The 22,882-nt window shown below is 37.3% G+C and overlaps 1 protein-coding gene across 9 annotated transcripts in view; it reads left to right on the forward strand.

The window, feature by feature from the left end:
- Nucleotides 1–22,882, forward strand: part of DLG2 (discs large MAGUK scaffold protein 2) — a 1,380,463-nt gene that overhangs the window by 639,509 nt on the left and 718,072 nt on the right. For 2 of the 9 annotated variants that reach the window (XM_039231800.1, XM_039231802.1), the window contains exon 1: nt 570–674. The exons of the other annotated variants lie outside the window; for them this stretch is intronic. In XM_039231800.1, coding sequence (XP_039087731.1) covers nt 570–674 — 105 coding nt within the window. Of the gene's footprint in view, nt 1–569; nt 675–22,882 lie in introns of those variants that run through there. 9 annotated transcript variants of the gene reach the window in all.

Raw genomic sequence — 22,882 nt, forward strand, 5'->3', positions numbered from 1 at the left:
ATGAAAATTATGTCATGTTTAGTTCTTAACTGAAGTGAGAAGAGAGTTGGACATATTAAATAACACTGTGAGAATGAATGTATATACTGTATTTCTCACACAGCAGACAAGTATAGACACCTGCATATAAACATGTATGGGTGTATGTAACCCACTCCCATTAATTTTACTACTTTTCACAAGCTACTCAAATTCTACCTTCATGGCCTGCCACCCAAATCTTCTGGTAGAAATATTTTTTCACATCTCTTTCCCTCCTACTTCTTTCCCCCCACACACTTATGGTATGTGCAGTTTCGCCAGACCCGTGTGAAGACAGGGGAACATTGATGGGATTGCTTTTCACAAGTGTGGGAACGAAAATCCTTCCCAATGAAAACATCTGTCTCTGTTCAAGTCATGCCCAGTTATCCCCCAAAAGAAATGTTCTGATTAACTTTTTTTTAAAGTCTTAAGATAGCAGTTTGTGTAGCAGATCTAATTAAGAAGTTTATGTAACAGATCTGCAGGGTTTTTTCCTTCTTCAACTGGGTTCTTTGAGCTCAGTTTGAGTGTTACTAGCTTTCGCTATGCAACGGCCAAGTGCTTCCCGGGCTGAAAATTATCAGCTTTTGTGGGATACTATTGCTTCCTTAAAACAATGTGAACAAGCTATGCAACATGCCTTCATTCCGGTAAGGAAAATTTCCTTTTATTTTCCTAAATTTTTTTTTCCTTTTTCTTTTTCCTTTTATAGCTGTAGATAAATGGCATGTATTATATGCATTTAAAGATAAGGTATCTTCTCTGTAGCTTTTGTTTGGGATAAATATATCTCTGTCTTGCTCTGTATGTAGTCTGAATTCTTAATATGGCCAGACATTGATCAATGAGAAAGAGTAAACAGCGGTCCAAATAAACTCATCCTCTTTAAGATAGTAGTTTCCAAAAGTAACATGTACTAAAGAAAGGAAGCAAGATTGCTATTTCTCATATTAATATTTGATACAACTTGCTGTATGTATTTCTAGTCTGATTCTCTCAGAACTCCTTAGAATGGCTTGAATATCTTTTGCAGTGGGCTTGATACTCAGATCAAGAATCCAAAGTTCTTACATTTTGGTTATTTATTCAAGTGAAATCTACCATAAAATCTCTCTTGAAAAGCATGACTGTTCCTTTAGTAAAGCAGTGATGCACTCTTTAGAAACTTATAAATATAACTGGTAGAAGTATATAGATATATAGAATGAATTAATAAGTCAGTGTATTGTATTATATATTACAGAAATAATGTTTGTGCTTATAATTATTTAACAAGAAGAGCCAGGCTAGCTACATCAGATAGGCTGAGATGAGGTTAATGGGACTTGGAAGAAGAGTTTTAAAATATTTTATTCTGTAGTTGAATCTGTTTTGAAGGATTAAGAATAAAGGAAACTCTTAACAATTAGTCTCTGCTAAAATGTATCTTGAAAACCTTATGAAAACCATTATTTCCGACATAGAAACTTAAGAGACATACCTCTATCAATAGTTGGAATAAATCTTCTTTGAAGTTGAAGTTATTTTCAACTGACTCATGTTCGGTGCTATTATATTTTTTCTGTAACTCGGGAATCACCCTAAATGTTTCTAAGACTGTGCTACATTTAGAGTTCTTCTCATGGAGTATTCTTTTCTAGTTGGACCTCTGTAAATGGATCTTGATTATTAAAGGCATAATTTTTGCAGGGAACTTAATAGCTAATGGTGAAAATCTCTCTACAACAGATTAAGTTATAATGATTCTACCTTAAGCTGGAATTTGATGTGTATAGTTTGCTTCTCCTGTCTTTATTAAACTCTTCTTCCTTTGTTTTGTCAAGGAGATTATGATATTCTTTTTGAAGCTAGTATCACCTCGTTGTGGAGCTTTCTCTAACCACCCAGTTCTTTTCTTTCTTCTCAGCTCCTTGCAGGCACCTCCAATTTATTACCTAACCTATTTTATTGTATGTGCTTTCTTCTGTCTCTTACATTGTCATTTCTTGGAGTGAAAGAGAAAATCAAGGGAAGTTGAAGGAAGAAACTAACATTTATTTATTTGTTTTCTTATTGTCCTGTCTTGAACTCTCTGAATATGGGATGCATCTATCGCCAGTGTCTAGCACAGTGCAAAACACAGCAAAGAGTGCTTGGTGAGCACTTGAGAAATGAAATCAAATAGCAAATTTCCAATTCTAGTATTTCCAGTTAGTACATGGCAGTTTTCATCAACTGCTTTGTCTATACTGACCTCATAAAAATATTTCTATTTAAATCCAACTGGAGAAAACCTTAAAACTTGACTAAAACATTGAAATGGGGTTATGTTGGGAGCAGCAGTGTTTTGATGCATGGGACAGACCCTTATTGCAAAAAAGTAGTCTTGGATTTAGTTCCCATAGTCCATGGACCACTTTTTCTTCCCTTCTAGTGTCCCCAATTTCCTCCACTGTACATATACACAAATATGTCCAGATTTTTTTCAGGTTTGCTTCATTTTGAGTCCTCTAAATTATTTTAGAAGACATCAAGAATTTGTCAATCTCTCAAATCTTCTCAAATTTTTCCAAGTCTTGCATTAAATATATTCTTGTATCATAATTTAATGAGGACTACTTTTAGAAAACATGACTATTATTAAAATATTACTATCACCTGGAGATAAATCTGTTTAAATTGAGCCTTAGTTTTTTGTCAGAACATGTAATTTAGATCTCAGAAAAAGGACTTAATTTAGTTCATACTTTATGCACTTTTTAAACACAGTAATAATGTATTTCATACATAACAAAGATACACACATATTTACACACACATATACCAACAGTGATATATGGCATTCTGGCCTAATTATATCTTTCATTTTATTTGGAATATAACTTCTAAAAATACATATATTGCCATGATGTATTAAGCATATTGAGGAAATACAAAATATATAGATTTAATTAATTACATCCTTGAAAACACACTTGGTTTTCTTTTAAAATGAAATACTGGAAATGAATAATGCGTAGGAAATATAAACACATATTATGTAGCTATCTTAGGAAACCTGACCTGATGTTTCACCAGCAGGTAAATATTGTCTTGTACATGTCCTGTAAGTGTGTATTTCTAGCACATCATTAAATTGCAGAGCTACCTAGAAAGTCTAGATCAATTCTCAGACACACAATAAGCCATAGAAAGCAAAGAGTTTTTCACTCAGTATACTTCTATGAACTAATAGTTAAACCTGACATAATATCTCAAATCATAATATAACCAACCCCAGAGAATCTGCTCATACAGCCTGAAGTTTATCTTGGTGAAAGAAACTTAAAGCAGCTGATACTTGGATAGTGTAACTGTCCGAAATGGACCACACCAACAGAGAAGACAAACTATGAAGTCTTTAAAAGCTCAATGTTTTGGGGCACCTGGGTGGCTCAGTTGGTTAAGCAACCGACTTCGGTTCAGGCCATGATCTCTTGGCTTGTGAGCTCGAGCCCCGCATTGGGCTCTGTGCTGACAGCTTGGAGCCTGGAGCCTGCTTCGAATTCTGTCTCTCCCTCTTTCTCTCTGCTCCATCCCCTTCTCTCTCTCTCTCTCTCTCTCTCTCTCTCTCTCAAAAGTAAAATAAACATAAAAGCTCAATATTTTGATCTCACATAACAGATCATGCCTTGTAATGATGAGGTGGAGATCAAATCTGGAATCTCAAGTGAATTCATCTACTTGACCCAAGAACCCTGGGTATAAAACAGCAACACAGAATTCCCTTTATCTTTAGCATAAGTGCCAGGGAATGTAAGCTGTAAATATTTATTGGATGGGTGAAGGATGACTGCTCTCTTTTGAGTCCTATAAGTGGGTTCCATCATTGGAGCTGTAAGTGCATCCTTATAGACGTTCAGTATCTTTGGGGTTCAGACAAATCAAAGGTTTTGCTGTTTTATTATTCAAGTGAATGGGTATGCTTGTAAAAACAGTCCTATGATTAGTAGTTCTTTTCATAGAGACCGACCTGTGTTTCCATTCTTGATTAGTTCATTCACATCACTCATATTTTATTGAGATCCTGTTATGTTCCAGGCAGGGTCCTAGGTACAAGATAAGGACCTAAAGGTGCACTTCAACTTTTATGACACCCAGTCACTTTGGAAGAGACACTCCATTACCTCTTGCCCAAATGGTGTCCCACTGTTTTTTGCTGCAATGTACAAAGTTGATTTTCCTTATACTACTAGTCATCAGGTTTGAATTTTCTCTAATGTGAATGTCACACAGCTTGCCAAGCAGTGGGAGAGATACTGAGATGATTCAGTTAGGAGAACCCTGATGAAACCTACATGGAATTTTGTTCATAAGGAATATTTTCAAATGCATACACAGATGATTCTCACACCAGATACTAAGTGTTGAGTGCCCTAAGTACTCATAAATTATCCTAAGAATTAAGGAAAGGGACGAGTTTCACAGAAGGTTATCAGCTAGATTTTGAAGGTTAAGTAGAATATAGGCATGCAGTGTTGATGGAAGAAGAGAACATTGAAGTGGAGGTAACAGTAAAGGCACTTACTAATTGCATAAACATCGTTCATTTTTCCATATGCTCATTCATTCAACCAATATTTATTAACTACCTTATCATAAATTATGTAATAGGAATGAGCATATAGCAATAAATAGGACAAGCTTAAGCCTGCCCTGAGGGCATTTACATTCTAGGGGAGGAGATGAACGTGACATAAACAATTACATTTATATCCGTATTGCACACTTTAATACTATCCTGTGTGGTTCATAGCATTTCTCATACTTGTAACTGAATATTGCACGTATGTGTACACAGGTACACATCTATTACCATAATAGTATAGCAGCTGCAGATATTTTTGCAAAGCCTCTACAAATAAAGTAAATGAAATAAAATATTCTTTCCCAAATATTTTGTAGTCTTAAAATACATGTAAATTTCCCTAGTAAACAATCAGTATGTCCTGTCTGACACATCCTGGGCTTGGTATTTGTAGTATAAAAGTGACCTTATTTATGTTGGGTACTGTTGTAAGCACTCCACATATTATTTCACTCAATTCCATCAACAACTCTCTGATGTGGGCACCATCATCTCCATTTTACAAAGTTTACAGTGGTTAAGTGACTTTCCCATGATCACATAGCTAGTAAATGGAAAGACCAGGCCCTGAAACTAGTTATGTGGCTCCAGAATGAATTTTCTTAATGGGTTCACTAGAATAGGGAGAAAACCACTGAGACTAAAACAGTTGCGGTAGGAACAGTAATCAAGGGATGGACAGACCAAAGTAGATGCAGGAGGGTGGGAGTGATCCGTCTGCCTGGAATGGAGGGGAAAGATGATGAAGGATGACTGCAAAGAAGAGAGAATTCTTGAGATGGTTTTAAAACAAGGGAAGGAGATAAGAAAGGGTGAGACAGTAGGAACAAAGGCACTGAGGCATAAAAAAGGCAGTATGGAATGAGAACTGGTTATCAACTTTCCCCAAGCCCTGGTCTTCCTCTCTGAGCATCAGGGACAACAAGGTCAGGAACAACAAGGGTAAGAGTTAGGTCATTCATTTAAAGTCAGGAATCCTTTGGATCAATCAGAAAAGAATCACTGATTAAATCAGTCTCAGGGTAAGGCACTGGAGCTTTTGACGAGAATCTCTAGTGGAAAAAGAGATGACTTTCAGACACCTAGCTTAATTACCCCTGCTACATGTGGCCTGGCCTACAGGTTAACACCTGTCTATGCCCACAAGTGAGGACATGTGCCTAGAGAAGCAGAGAAACCTTATGCACAGGTATAATAGAATGAAACAAATATAGAAAGAGAAAAGAAGATGAGAAACCACATGGTCCCTAAGAAAGACGCTGAAAGAGATGAGCCTGACAGGAACAGTGAGAAGCTGGCAGAGACTTGCCTGTGGCTTCCTGGGTGCCTCAAAATCTCTAGTTCTTAGTTCTGGTTCGTCAGATGGCTAACTTCCTGTGCTTCCTGCCCTTTCAACCTGACAGTTCAGACTTTGCTTAAGCTACTGTACGTGGCTTTCTGTTCTCTGCAACCAAAGAACCTTAGCTAAGACAGGGACCAGTTAGTGGCGAGTGGTCCAGGGACAGGATACAGCCATATGAGAAAGGGCAGAACAAGAGCTGGATGGTAGGCAAGCAAATCAGCTGAATACACTGGGCTTGAAAGGTGAAGGTCCATCATTCAAGGCTTAATTTACATGATCTTCCACAAGACTTCTCTCACACCTCATAAAGAGATGATATGCCTTCTGTCTCATTATTTCAACCCTGATAATACACTCTCTGAAGAAAAATAAGAGTAGAGAATGTACTCATGCACGGCTTTAATCTATTCTTTCTCATTTAATCATCACAATACCAACATAAAATGACCCTAATATTATCATCTCCATTTTAGATCAGTGGGGTCAGGTATCCTGTTTAATATCATATAGCTGGTAAGACTAGGAGAGAACCCAGGCCCTCTCAACCTAATCCCACCTGCCTTTCACCAGACCCACCATGATTCTTTGCCCCTATTTCTCTTGTGATATTGTTCTGCTTTGTATTATAGAAATTTGAAGGATTTCTCCTATTTTTACATGACACCATAAACCCCTTGTAGGCCAAAACCATGTGCTTCTTCTTCCTACTGTATGCAGCTCCTTAACTATGATGTTTGCTAAATAAATCTACATGGGCTTATGAATATTCAAAATGTGAGAAGTTAGCAGCAATGGGACAATAATTGTAGAATAATCCTTCTTGTCTGAAATATCACCTCAAAGCCTATCTCCTTGGCTCCTATATCAATTCCACAGACCCTGCTTCTGGTCCTGGATGTTGACTTTGAGCCATCATAAGCTTAGGTCAGCTCTAAATAGGATTTGCTCAATGATGAGTTTCAGTCCTAGTTCACGGTGTTCCAAGTGTGTTTTGTCCTTTCTGGATTCTAAATATTACTTGACTCATCATCCTCAATCATGTTGGATTCATTTCTCTGTTTCTTTCCTCTTAGCCTCACTTCACATTTCTGTCTAGTAATACCCCAGTTTTTAGTCTATTTCCTCCTGAAGAATATGAACAAGGCTATTAATGGAATTCCTATTAGTAAAGGAACAAAGATGAAACTTAATCTATAGAGATATTCAACCTAAGGGAGGGAAAATAACTACATCAGAAGCGACCTGGATAATTGCAAGAGCCTGGGACTGCACGAACATTTGCAGATTTCTGGTAAAGTGGAATGAAATTGTCACTTTTGTTTTTTAACAAAAGGCAAGAACTTGCTATCTTTTTATCCTCCTGTCTTCTGCAGTTTACATTTTCTTTGACCGTTGGCCTTGTGATTCTTGCGCATAGGCATTTTGAGTTCATGAAAAATTAATGTCAGGTACAGGGTGCCTTATCATTATCCCACTGTTGCCCGTTGTAAAATGTTTATGTAGATTCATCGCAATGAGTATCAGTGCAGATATGTTACTGTACAACACAGTAAAGCCCATCCTCTGCCACTCCCACTTTCCCCACCCACTCCAGAAATTGCAAATATAGGACCCAAAATATTTCTGTTACAGAGTAGAAAACTAGGCAGTTGTTCAGAGCTAATAATAGCAGTCCTCCTCCAAATAGCAAAACAAAATAAACACACACACATATCAAATCCTTGAAAACTTTAATGAGCTAATACTTGATATGTTGTACTTCTTTAAACTTCAGCTAGATGTTTTTACTTAGCAGGGAGATGCTTAACAACAAAGGAGTTTCTAATTTTTATCTTTAAAATATACTGCTTTCACTATTGCTATTGCTGAGACTTCTGTTAGGCTGCTACTACTATCTTTCTTCTATTGCTCTATCTTGTTACAATTTCCAAAGCATTGCAAATTATATTCTTGGTCTTTAAACCTTAGCAAGGTAGGCAAGGCAAATTTTAATATCTCCATATTATTTATAAGGAAGTTAAAAGTGAGAGAGTTGAAATGGCTGGAATCAGAAGTGACTAAGGAGTCAGACTTAACCTAGCAGGACTAGAAGCTCACTCTAGCGCACTTTTGCTTAAATTCCGAGTTTTAGCTACTTTAAAAAACCTAGGTTCAGAATCCTGGCTTAACTTTTGTCCTCAGATTCATCCTCTGTAAAATTAGTTATTATACAGATCTTTTTAAGTTTGTTCATGGTTTAAATGAGATAATGTGAGTTAAACCCTTAGCACCATGTCTAAGCACAGAAGGGTTGCCATTGTTAGTGTTGCCAAATTTTAATATATTCCTAATAAATCCTTTTACAAATCACATAGGGCTTTTTATATATGATCCCATTTGCTTCCCAGAGGAACACATTAGGCTGATAAATAATAATTTATGATCTCCATTTATATATGAATAGAAAATTTGAGAGACATTAAACTAATTGGCTAAAATCATAATATGAGTGAGGGGAAAGTTCTTACATATCAGTCAGATGTCCCATATCCCAAACTCCTTTTATTACCCTTTTTTTGATATTCAAAATTAGGTTAATATTAAAATCAGGAATTATCCAGTCCTTATTTATAGCTGGATATAAACTATATTATAATTTAGAGAGTCAAGTGACCTGACCAAGCTCCACAGTGACACAACAGCCCAAGGCACCTTGTCTGCTGACTCCAAGTACAAGACTAGCAGATGCTCACCCTGGAACATAAAAACATACCATGCAAATGTTTTTGTTGAGTTAGAGTGGGCAAGGAGGGGTCATAAAATTCAAAGTTGCAAACATTATATTCATAAGGATGTTATCGCATTTCCAATTGGTTAAGGAAATCTTTTATAAAACAAATGAAGGTTCTCGTGTGTCTGTGTTTACAGTTTCAATGGATAAAGTGGTCTAGGAGTAAAGAGGAGAGTCAGCTGCGAACCACCATTTTGCCCTCTACTTAGTGACAGAGTCCCCATGCACCATAAAACAACCTCGTCTATGCCTTATTTCTATTTCATTTTTCTCTCTTACTGTTTCCCTCTCCTGTAGCCCACATTCCCAGGTATACCTCTTCCATCTTCACTCTGAAACAATTGTATCATTATCTGTAGCCCAGAAGGAGGTAAACTGGCAAGAAGAACCCTTGCTTTAGAAAACAACCGGGGGTAGGGGAACCATCGGAAAACTGAGAAACCAAGAATGACATAGCCATTGCCACTCTGGGAAGCTAGGACAGCTGTGGGGCTAGGTACTGGTTGGCATTTTAGACCTAGAGATTTGTAGGCTCTTTGCTGTGGAACAAAGAGTTCATTGCCTGGTCGATGACAATATACAAACACATCTGCAGAATATGTTCTTTGGCATCAGCAAATGCTAGCACTAGTTAGCCAGCTTCTATTTTTCTAATCCCCACTCACTTTTTTTTTTAATCTATTATTTCTCTATCTTTCCCCAATGAAAATAATTCCAAATATAATATTAATTTTGAAGACAAAATAGGTAAAAGGGAGATTGATAGACTTATAGATGTTATCAGAATTAAAAATAAGAGAAATTGAAGTAAAGTGTTTCTACTCTGTTCCCTCTGCAACCCAACTCAAGTGCCATGTTTCAGAGACAAGTATTGAAATATCTTCCAATCTAACATGAACATGACCACATTATAGATTACTAATGATAAAACAGTAAACCAAACTCATATATCCTCTGTCTCTCTCCCTAACATTTCCTGTAACACACACAAAAAAAAATCTAAATAGGTGTTTAGAAAATAGAGAAAGGCAAGGATAGAAGAAAGAGCTTGGTGATACTACTTTGCTTCACTTCAAATCTTTTTGAGTTTCTAATATTGAAGAGAATTCTTTACCACCAATCTCATGATCTTGAGGCCATAAAATTAACTTATTCACAAGATAAACAAAATACAGACTATAAATATAGAGCAAGATCATCATACATGGATTTTGAGGTACTTGGTCTAAGTTGTGCAAGACAGCATTCTTTGAACAATTCATTAAAACTCACTTTATATCATTGATATTTTTTTTCCAATTTGACTTTTGTCTTATTTTACTATGGCTTTATTAACATCATATCTTTTAACTTTCTGTATCTAAATGATAAAAGCAGAGATAATTGTTATCCAGAAAGAAGATTTATATAGCATCCCTGCTTTCTTTTTAGTATTTCCCACCAAAATTTATGATAAATGAAATCAGATCCTTGATGAGATATAGACTTTTAGAGGTAATCTATTTCACTCTTTATTCCTCAAATATAGAAATAAATAGAGAGGCTCAGTGAACTGCCTCTTCACCTTGAGTTACTGAACTCGTTGGGTGTAAAATTTCAATTTCCTGATTCCCTGACAGCCATATTTATGCTGGTGACATAAGCCCTCAACTGGATTGTGGTTACTTCCAGAGAGATAAAGTGCCTGACTTTTGATAGCCATGTAAGAACTACCTGAGATGTTATATTGACTCTATTATAAATAACTTCAGACATTCTTATATTTAAAAAGTAGATAGTTAGAAAGTAAAATATTAAAACCACATGAACTTTCTAAGATAAAACATGACACTTCAAATGAATGTTTAGTTTGGGTGAATATTTTTTAAGGTTTATTTATTTTTTTTTATTTTGAGAGAGAGAGAGAGGGCAGAAACAAGAATCCCAAGCAGGCTCCATGCTGTCAGTGCAGAGCCTGACATAGGGCTCTAACCCACAAACTGTGAGATCACGAGCCAAAATCAAGAGTTATACACTTAACTGTCTGAGCCACCTAGAAACTCCTTGGGTGAGTCTTTTGAGATTGGCCTTCACATTCATCTGAAAAATTCAGCAAGTTCTTAGGATGCCATTTTGCTTTTTTCATGATCTTTGAGTGTTTAGCTTTTCATCAAATCCCAGGCTTCCTTCTGCCATTCCAACTTCTTAAATGTACAGTTGGATGTAAGTTAGAGCATGAAACACTTCCAGTACCACCTTCCTTACTCAACACAGAGTGGTGTTACAACAAACATGGATTTGGAGTCACGAAGAATGACCTTTTGGAAAAACTGGACCACTTTCTTACACTATACACAAAAATCAATCCAATAAATAAAAGACCTAAATGTGAGGCTTTAAATCATAAAAATCTCAGAATAAAACACAGGGAGTAACATTTTTGACATCAGCCATAGCAACTTCTTTCTAGATATGTCTCTAGAAGTAAGGGAGACGAAAACAAAAATAAACAATAGGGACTACAGCAAAATACAAGGCTCCTGCACAGGAAAGGAAGCAATCAACAAAACTAAAAGACAACCTATGGGGTAAGAGAAGATATTTGCAAATGACATATCTGATAAAGGGTTAGTATCCAAAATATATAAGGAAATGATACACTCAACAGCCCCCAAAACAAATAGTCCAATCAAAAATGAGCAAAAGACATGAACAGTTATTTCTCCAAATAAAACATCCAGAAAGCTAACAGACACATTAAAAGATGTTCATCATCACTTATCATAGGAGAAATACAAATTAAAACTACAGTGAGGTATCATATCACACTTGTCAGAATGGCTAGAATCAAAAATGCCAGAAACAAGAGATGTTGATGAGAATGTGGAAATAAAGGAATATTTATGCACTGTTGGTTAGAATGTGAACTGGTGCAGCCACTGTGGAAGACAGTATGGAGGCTCCTCAAAAAGTTAAAAGTAGAACTACCTTATGATCCAACAATTGTGCTAATGGGCAATAATGCAAAGAATATCAGAACACTAATTCAAAGGGATACATGCACCCCTATGTTTACAATGGAATTATTTACAATAGTCAATATATGAAGGCAGGCTAAGTATCCATCAATTGATGAGTAAAGAAAATGTGGCATATATTTACCAGATATATTATTCAACCATTAAAAAGAATGAAATGTTGCATAACATGAATGAAACTAGAAGTATGATGCTAAGAAAAAAAAAGTCAGATAAAGACAAATACTATATGATTTCACTTGTATGTGGAATTTAAGAAACAAAACAAGCAAGCAAAGGGAAAGAAAGAGAGGGACAAAGCAAGAAGCAGACTTTTTTTTTTTAGTTTATTTATTTACTTTGGGAGAAGGAGAAAGAGACAGAGGGCACATGCATGTGTGAGAGTTGGGGAGGGGCAGAGAGAGGGGAAGAGAGAGAATCTCAAGCAGACTCTGAGTTGTCAGCGCAAAGCATGACAAGGGGCTTGATCTTGCAAACCGTGAGATCAGGACCTGAAGCCGAAATCAAGACTCAGACACTTAACTGACTGAGCCATCCATGTGCCCCAACAGACACTATTAATTATAGTGAACAAATTGATGGTTACCAGAGGGAAGGGGAACGGGGGTTGTGTGAAATAGGTGATAGGGATTAACAAGTGCACTTGTCATAATGAACACAGAGAATTATATGGATGGAATTGTTGACTCACTATATAACACTGTATGTTAACTAACATTAAATTAAAAATTAATTGGGGCACCTGGGTGGCTCAGTCGGTTAAGCGTCTGACTTCGGCTCTGGTCATGATCTCATGGTTCATGGGTTCGAGCCCCATGTTGGGCTCTGTGCTGTCAGCTAACTCAGAGCCTGGAGCCTGTGTCAGATTCTGTGTCTCCCCCTCTCTCTGACCCTCCCCTGCTCACACTGTCTCTCTCTCTCAGAAATAAATAAAACATTTAAAAATTAAAAAAAAAACTTAAGCTGCAAAAAAGAAGAGTGAGTCTTGACTCCACTAGTTATTAGTCTAGGTATCTTGAAAAAATTGCATTACAGGCTCATGCCTCACTTTTCTTATCTGTATAATGAGTATAATTATAGAATGTAATTCATAGTCTTGTTATGAGCATTAGAAAATGAATATAAATTACCAGCATATGTTAGGTATAGAAGAGTCTTTTTGTTTATTACTTTCCTTAATTTACATGGTGTGTTTCAGAATAACATAGTCTATAGCATGACAAGTTCCAGATGCTCACATCCACAGCATTCGTGTCGTACAAGAGTAGTCACTAGTGGGCATTGTGCAGTTACCCTTTTTCACCCATTTCATCTAATCTGTTACCTCATGGATTTCTCATGAGTCCTATCTCTTGTTACTGGGACTCTAGTTTGAAAGATCTAAACACCCATTAACAAACACCTTTGAGTATATTGCATGTAAAGCATTGATGGGAAGGTAGGTGGGAGAAGTTGGTAAAGAAATGAAATAGGGTCCTTTCCTCAAAACAATTACAGTTTCCACAAGGTGATGCAAGTATCACATCTTAATATTCATTAAGAATATCAGGGCTTAGGGGTGCCTGAGTGGCTCAGTTGGTTGAACGTCCCAACTCTGGCTCAGGTCATGATCTCATGGTTTGTGAGTTTAAGCCCCAAATCTCATGGCTTGCTGCTGTTAGGGCAGAGCCCACTGTGGATCCTATGCCCTCCCCTCTCTCTGACCCTACCCTCTCACATTCTCTCTCTCTCCTTCTCTCTTAAAAATAAATAAAACATAAAAAAAGAACATAAAGGCTCAGTGCTTTCACATAATTCCTTTCTTTTAACATTTATAATTCATTGTAAATGGAAGTAACAACTAATGGATGCTTTAAAATCTGGAGATGGGAGGCAGGATGGAGATAGATTGAAACCTGCAGTCAGAATTGAGGAAACTTTCATAGAGAGTCTAGGGCTTTAGTCTGTCCTTGAAGGATGGATAGAATTTGGTTAGGTAAATAAGAGAGGGCCCATGATTGATTCATGACATAAGAAGAGGAAAAAATGTAAACAGTACCTTATGGTATACATAGCAAGATGTATGCTTGAAGTAGTGAGAATCTTGGCTTGATGGAAAGAAAGTAGAGGGAAGGGAGTAAATAGTATACATTGATTGATCACCTACTGTATGCAAGATTTTGGTCCATGTACTACAGAAAAAAAACTAGCCCCACCTTAGCCTGATGAACCAGATTGACAGCTTGCTTAGAATTTCGGTACCTAAGTGTTGAAAATATAACTGTGCTGCTAAAACTATAGCCCTTTGGTGGCTTAGCAAAAAGGAGCAGATGGTATCCACATGAATCTTTCCAGGAATAGCACCACATGGAGTGAATCAGTGAATTAAGTATGTATGGTTATATGGCATGGGGCACATTGACTAAACCACATTTGAGATGTGAGCTAATGACTCCATTTTTCATGCAATCTCCAGAGAGCATTTATATAAATAAAGCCGTTAGTTTTGTAAATGCTCATTGTGGGTCCGTGGGATTTGTGGCATCATGGACTAATGTACAAAGGCAAGGGATTTAGAGTCAAAGGGCCTGGGTTTGAATTCCAGCTTTGCTCCCCTCTAGCTGTCTGATGTTGAGAATTTCATTGAGTCACTCTGCACCTCAGTTTACTTAACTATAAATAAAGGAAAATTCCACCAGTCCTTCTGGTTCTGTGAGAAGTAAACAAGAAAATACAAATAAAAGCTTATCATGTTTGCCTGACACACAATGAGTATTTGCTCAATAGGTGTTCTCTTCCCTTTTTCGGTGGAAATTAAATGATCTAATGTATATAAACAAACTCTATAAATGCTAAAGCATGATATTAGTCATCAGTATAATATAATTATCCATTTGAGTTTTGGTGATGACCTGAAGTTTGGGTGAGTCATTTAATTTTGCCTTTTATACTAAGTGCAAAGAGATATGTGGCTGGGTTGCTGCATGGAAGTCTGAAGAGTCCTCCTAACTAGTAGTTCAAGCAATTTTTATCTCTTATTCCAAGTGGAAGTAATTCTAGAAAGAAACATTGAAGTAGTCTCTTTGGTTCTAAGATCTCTGTTCTCTGTGTGTCACTCTGTGGGCTACCCCAGCTTTCCTGTACCAAGGATGGAGGTACTTGACTCAGCTTAACTGAGGTCTTTAGGATAGCATCTATTTTCTGCAAAGTATTGTACTACCTTGTATTTTAAAGTCGGATCAAGTAGGCATATTAACACTTGACTCCAAAGGGATGAAAGACTAATGGTGAGTTTTCAAGGATCAGTGAGGGAAGTTGTGTTAATTAGAACAGACTTCTGGAGACTTATCAAATTTTAATATGGAGCAGAAACAAATGTTTTGCAGTTGTGAAGAGTTACCACATAGGAACTGAACTTCCAGGTTTGACTCTAGGCCTTGCTATCACCAGCTGAATGACCATGAGCAAGTTAGTTAATATCTCTGTGCCTCAGTTTTCTGTAAAGTGAGGATATTATTATTTTTATTTTTAAGAGAGTTCAGGAAAGCAAGGTTAAATTGAATTTAGGCCAAACATGAGTCTGCCATTTTTTTTTTCTTCCAGTGTTTTGAGCGAGGCTGATGGTAAGCTAGGTAGGTAGCCATCTGTTCATTCTGTTAAGTGTTAGGCAGAGGAGCCAAGGTTTTTCACTTCCTCCAAGGTTGCTCTCAGAGATATCCTGTCTTAGTCATTAACCTGCAAGTTAAGCCTTGCCTAGTTATGTCTCAGGCACTTATACTGTTCAGTCACCCACCCTTGTGATATTGCCTCAGTGTCCTCACTTGTATTTATGTGGTGGTTGGGTATGTCACTGGAGGAAAAGGGCAAGCCAGGGTACAGACCTGATACTATTGGTGCTACTATTGGTAATGACTCAGAGCTATACTAGATCAAACTGCATGCCCCTGGCTTGTCTTGTGGAAAGGGAATAGGAAAAGGAGAAGAAAATCCAGGAAAGCAAAAACTAACCACACTAATAAATAATAGAAACTTACATCTATAGAGTTCCTCTCTTTTCACTTCACATGCATTATTTCTCCAGCTAACTTCTTGGGAAATAGGTTAACTGGAAAATAGCGTTGTCCCATTTTTTAAGTGGGGGTTTGAAAGAGATTAAGGGACTTAGAAACCCTCTGAGAATTGGGGAATTGAATCTGAGTCAGAACAGTGAGAAATTTCTCTTCAGACAGTGAAGAAGCAACTAGCAACATGCAGGACAGAAAATAACTGAATTTTCAATATGTAGCCTGGAAAAATTCAGCAGGGGGAATCAAGAGATGTTAGTGGTTATCACCATGAGTTTTGGGGCTATAAAGACATAGGTCTGAAACCTGGTTGTAGTCCTTTTAAGTTTGAGATCTTAGGCAGGTGACTTAGCCACTTTGAGCCTGCCTGCTTGCTTGCTTGCTTGCTTACTACCTCCCTCCCTCCCTCCCTCCCTACCTTCCTTCCTTCCTTCCTTCCTTCCTTCCTTCCTTCCTTCCTTCATCTCTCCCTCCATTTTTTCCTTTTCTCCTCCCCTTCCTTCCTTTAAGTGGAAACAATGAAGAGATCCTGGGTGGCTCAGTTGGTTGAGCAGCATCTGAGTTTGGCTCAGGTCATGATATTGAGGTTCACGGGTCTGAGCCCCACATCAGATTCTGCTGACTGCTCAGAGCCTGGCGCCTGCTTCAGATTCTATGTTTCCCTCTGTCTCTGACCCCCTCTCTTTCTCTCTCTCAAACGTAAATAAACATTTAATGGGGTGCCTGGGTGGCTCAGTCGATCAGGTGTCCGACTTCAGCTCAGGTCATGATCTCACAGCTCATGAGTTGGAGCCCCGCATTGTCTCTGTGATGACATCTCAGAGCCCAGAACCTATTTGGAATTCTGTTTCTCTCTCTTTCTCTGCCCCTCCTCCACTTGCTCTCTGTCTCTTTGTCTCTCTCTCTCTCTCTCTCTCTCTCTCTGTCTCTGAAAAATGAATGAACATTAAAAAAAGAGACACTTCAAAAATAAATGAATATTTTAAAAATAATAAAAAAATAAATACAATTCTAAAGTAGGTATGCTTCTTTTATTTTGTTTCTCTCTCACACAACCATCAATATGTCTTTAATCAGTTATTTACCAAAAATTTTCTTTGGAGCTTACTCACAACATCCAGATTCAGTCAGCCTAGCTACGCCTGACTATATCTTCCCAAACTAATGTTAACATTCAAGTCACCTTTGGTTTACACTAGATTGGCTCAGAGAGCAGCCCCCAAAGGCAATTCATCTTTGCAGTGATAAACAAGGCAAGAAGCTTGCTATAGTTCTGCCATTAGACTAACACTTATTACCTTTTCCTAAGCCATACCTCCTGCAAGCCTGTTCACATGATGTATCAGGGCCTCTGTAAGTGGATCAAAGTGGGGAGGAGAAGGTTCTGCCATCAGCCAGGATCAGGTGAATATATCTAACTTTACTTTGAGCTGGCCTCTGACCTCTTAGTGAGCAGCAGAAGTTAGAACCCAAAGAGTTCTTGTAAATTCCAGTTCAATTCTGAGAGGCAGTAGAGTGAAATTGTCGAGTATGGATTCTGAGCTAGACTGTCTAGGTATGAAGATGGTATATTTATCATATATATGACTTCGGGAAAATTACTGAAACTCTACTTCTTTACTTGTAAATAGAGAATAATGGTACTTGACTCATTGGGTTATGTGAAGATTAAGTAAGTTAATTAAATAAGTACTATATAAATGCTTAACTCTTATTATCCACCCCAGTGTTAATATACAGAGGATCTTGCTGTGGCTTTGTCATGGTACCATAAGATTTTGGGTAGTGATGATACCTGAAATTGCGGGTTCTAGGTAAATTAGTCCTGCAAGAAGGAGTATGACCCTGCCAACACCTAAAGAAGTGGGGTTCCAGCTTAATACATTGTGAGAAAGAAGGGGAAGGAAGAAAGGGGTTCATTTCTAGCAGAGAATTAGATGCAAGAAATTGAGGACAAAGTCTCCCCTACTCTAAGTGCATCACATTTTTAATTTTCAGAATGGGCCAACATGGTGGAGGGTTAGGGGTAAAACTTGAAACAAAATAATATTATCCTGAGTTCAGTCTTTAGCATACCAATTCAGGGATTAATGTTAGATTTCACATTTCAGACCCGATGTGGGTAGTAACCCCAATATTCCTAGTTAGAATTAGGACATGGTTTAATTGGAGCTCAGCCTAATAATGCCAGCCCTCTGTGTGAATTGCAAAGCTAGATGACAATTAATAATCTTGTAGCAACTGATCTAAGTTAGCTAATATTAACCTAATTTAAGTCTGGGGATCTTTATATCTCTCAGTGAAATCAAATATATACACAAATGGACTCATTTAAAAAATTTCAATAGATCCCATTTTGTTTCAAGTTGTCATGCCATACCATATATAAAAGTCTTTTATAGGACCCATGTTACTTCTTGCCCCCTAAGAAGCCTAGTCCTTTAAGAAGTTGAACCAGAGACACTGGACCCCAAAAGTAGCTCCTCTGTTGTTCTTGCCATATTTTACTTCCTGTTTGATTTGGCTTGACAACTCCCTGCCTTCAACTTGCATGTCCCAGGCGATTTGAAATTCCTGCACAATTCCTAGCCCTACCACTGCTACTGTTCAGTTCCTGATGTATTTAGGTCCCTTGACTGTGTGGATTTCTCTCCTTTTCCACTTTGTTTCTTAAAAGTGTAGCTATAAGCCTGGATTCAGGCTTGTGACCTTCTCACTGGTTAGCTGTACTTGTCAAACCTAAGCTTCCCTAAGTGTGCTGTTTGGTGGACTGGCTATTGCATTTTCCTGCTTATACTTTGCTTGAAAGGGCTCCCCGACTGTAGCTGACCTGAACACCTGCCCATCTATGTCAGAGGTATTTTTCAGCTCTGGCACTGAACAAATATCAAGAAAAAAACCACATCAGTCAGAATCAATGAACTCCTTTGAGAATTTGCATTCATGGTGTCAGATTCTTTATTAGTTAAATTTCTTGGTGGCAAAAAGCAGTACTTTATCTTTTCCTAGGATAAGCAAAGGTATTGATGTAATTAAAGGTATTTGGGTATCCTGTGGAACTCAAAGAGAGGAAAGTGGCTGGAATTCATGAATAACTTGATCTGACAGCTTAAAATTTTCAGTATTGTCTGATTTTAGCTTCTCTACAATTAACTTTATGCTTCCCTCTTGCTGTAAACTGGCTTTCTCCACATAGAAGAGAATGTAATATAAAATGCAAACCATTTATATCTCATAGTTTGGTTCACCTAAGAGAGATTGGTTTTTTTAATCCTTTATAGTTTCAAAAATCCTTTTCTATATTTATATAAAGATAAGCCTTGAAGCTTCTCATTGAAAGATTTTTTTTCAGGGGCACCTGATGGTTCAGTCAGCTGAGCAGCTGACTCTTGATTTCTGCTCAGCTCGTGGTCCCAGGGTCATGGGATCAAGCCCCGCATCTGGCTCTGTAATGAACATGGAACCTGCTTAAGATTCTCTCTCTCTCTCTCTCTCTCTCTCTCTCTCCCTCTCTCCCTCCTACCCTCCCTCCCTCCCTCCACTTTTCTAAGCCCCTCTCCCCGACTTGTGTTCTCTCTCCCTCTCTCTCAAAGTAAAAATCAATTAAAAATAAAAATTTAGAAAATTTTTTTCATATTTGTTAAAAAATCTTTTTCCATTTAATGGAAATCAACATATTGAAGTGGGACACTGGAATCTGCTAAGTCATCAGTTTGATTTAGGAGTTCAATTAAAAAGAATACTCAGTATGGAAGGAGACTATGTGTACAGCCGGCCAGTAAGAATTGTGAAGATAAAGCTTAGTGAGAACCATCAAAGCAACTAGGGAACTGGTTTAAAGAATCCAAAGCCAGACCTGATCAAACTAGGCATGGACTCACATGATTTCAAATGTGAGAAAAGAAACAGAAGCCAGGATGAGCCATGGGGAGAGCTGAAATTCACAACTGGTGACAGGAGCACACTCATGGGCCATACTTAGAATTCGACTGTACTCTGTCATCACTTGAGATTTTTATTGTCCGCTGATGTATTTCATTGAATACCTTAAATATTCCAAAAAGCTTCTGTGAAAACAGTCTGGGAGTGCTGTGAGGCTCCTAGAACAGAGCAATAGGAGGTCTGATCTTCAGAGAGCCAGATGTAGCAGCACAGTGGGATACAGAACAGCCAACCATGACATCTCCTTGGCATTCATGCCTGGGATTTGCCAATGTCAGATGTATGTGCTGTATGTGTATATTCACACAATCCATACATTTTGTTTGATCATGCATTTTTAGTGACAATAAAAGATGCAGACATTAATGGAGGCTTCTGTATCTTTTTCACATCAAGAAGGAGCTTTCCACATAACACAGATTGTACTTCACAAACTTTACAGCCTACAGTTATGAAATAATCAGTATTTCATAAAAGCTGGAAAGTTAAGCAATAGGGACTTGTTAAGGAAAGATAGTTACAGTGGATAATCTGGAAAAGTAGTCGCAGTTTTGGTGGTAACATGGGAGATTTTGGAGTTATCCTAGAAATGCTTTCCTGAGCTTACAAAGAGCTGTTACTTTCCTTTATACCCTCACCTATACTTTACACCTGCATTCAGCCAATAATTCTTAAGTATTTGCTGAGTTCCTTTGGTGTAACCAAGAGCTGTGAAGAATTCTAGGAAAATACACAATCTTGTCATTTTTTTAAACATAGAGTCTGATTAGAAAACCTGAATTTATGTATATGAAAAGGAAAATAGCAGCATAAATGTATGAAAGGGATAAATGGCATCATATAGGAAATGGAGTTACATACAACATTTATTCCTAGACATGATCATATAATCTCTAAGAGGAAAAACAAAAGTAAGATGGATTGAATCATATCAATACATATTTATTGATCAAACTGCACTAAATAATAGGGGAAAATACAAGTCTTTGGTTTAATACTTGGAAAGCTTTCAGTCTGGTCAAGAGGCCAAGGCACAAAGATTTAGGGAAGTCCTGAGAAGCAATTAGAAAGCATAGAAGAAAGGAAGTCAAAACTAAAAAACAGAAGATGACAGCAACAGTAACCCTTCAGACTCAAACATCACCAGATTGCTTTCAATATCTGATATACAAGATTTTAAGTCAGCTCTTGCCTCCAGGGTGGTCTTTGCTTTGCCAGAACCTTCTATGCTGCTCTACCTAGAGATCTGAAGTCACTGCAGGATTCTTGCACCTGAGCTACCTAGATACTCAGATCGTGGAGCAACTTAGTGTGGAAAAAAATGGATTTTGAGGTCAGAAAGGCCAGTATTAAACCTCAGCTCTTATTTTCCCTGAGCCTCCATTTTCTCATGTATGAGATAATGATAATAATGTTTCATCACTATGGTTTTGTGGTGATTAAATGAGGATATATGTACATTTTCTTATACCTGAGCAACTAAAATACATTTAATAAATAGTAAGTCACATGGTCTAATCTTTAGTTTTCTTTAGTGTGATTGCAGCCACTATCATGGCTTTGAAATCTCTGGGGTGTAAACAGTTCACAAACCATTCAATAATATATTCTTACAGTGGTGTATCTATAGGGATGCTAATAATAATATATAATATTGATTCTGAAATGTAAGTTTACAAAGCACATTCAAATATATCATCTCACTTATTCTTCAAATGACTCTTTCAGAAGGTGATTATTTCAATGCCCATTCTACAAAGAAAGAAAATGAGACAAAGGGCACCACCAGAAAGTTGCTCAGCCCCCAAAACGTATAATCAGAAAGTTGCTAAAAACTTGAGCCCAGCTTCTCTAACTCCGAACCTCATGTTCTTCTTCCTACACCAGATGCCTCTTAATAAGCACTGCTTTTTGTTGTATGCAGGTGTTTAGGGTTTGTTTGTTTGTTCATTTGTTTGTTTTGGTGGAATCCAGTACACACTGTCTTTCTCCAAAGCTCCTATTCACCCTAAAGGTACTTGCTATTAGGAGTTAATGAAATAACTGTGAACATCTAGTTGGCGACTATGTACACATATAGACCAGGGTCATGTTCTCAATGCCCTGTGTGTGTTATGTTAAAACATGGAATTTTGTTTTGTAAAATCTTCTGGATTGCCATTTGTTTTATCATTCAATTAGGATTCCATAGGGACAGATTGACATTAAAAAGCTGTTAACTCTGTTAACTCCAGAGGGCACAGCTAATGAAATGTCCCAAAAGTTGAGCACTCACCAGAACCACTGTGTCTTGTAGGACAGCTCTCAATTAATCATGATGAGAGTATTTCTTCTATCTAAATGAAATCTGCAATTTGGGAAGGAGATTAAAGATCCTGCAGGGGATGAAGGAAAAGATGTTATGAAAATTCTAGAAACTAGAAAATAAAGATAGGTCTACTCAATATTCATGAAGTCAGATTGGTTGATGCAAATAGAGATTGCAGTCTCATTTTCTAATGACTTGGCTTTTAGCACTTCTGTATCAGTGTTACACAGATTCCAACCCAATTTTAAAGGGAATGACTACAGGTTGTACAATTTTTTTTAAAAAAAGGAAGTTTTGCAACCCATAATGATTTTATGCCACCTTTGACTAATTTTTAATTCTCTAGCTAAGGATTTCCAAGGTACGTGATCAGTAAGGCACAAATGGTGAAAGATACAGTACAGAATACATAATAGGTAAACATATATAAGATGTCAATGAGTGAATCTATTTCAACATATTCTCAAAAGGCAGTTTAAAGAGGAGGGTTACAAATATTGCTTTAGGTTAAATTTTACTCCCATGAAAGAAAAATTAAATTTATTTTGTACAGCCATTTTATAAAGAAATGTTATACATTTTTAACTCTCACTTAATTTATTACAAATTCTTACCTCATACACAGCTCAAATCCTCACCTCCTACTTTTGGCTAGAATTAAAAAGAAAATGAGAGTAAATTCAACTTCTTACTTCATTTCATTATGTAGTCAATGTAGGAAACAGATACTTGAAGGAAGGTGGTTTCAGGAAATGCCAAGGCATTTCATTTATCCCCTGAAACCCTGACATAGTGCCTGTACAGCTCAAGAAATACTGTTGAACTCTTAA

This window comes from Hyaena hyaena, unplaced genomic scaffold, assembly GCF_003009895.1.
Source record: "Hyaena hyaena isolate Hyena2069 unplaced genomic scaffold, ASM300989v1 scaffold_59, whole genome shotgun sequence".
Classification (NCBI taxonomy): Eukaryota; Metazoa; Chordata; class Mammalia; order Carnivora; family Hyaenidae; genus Hyaena; species Hyaena hyaena.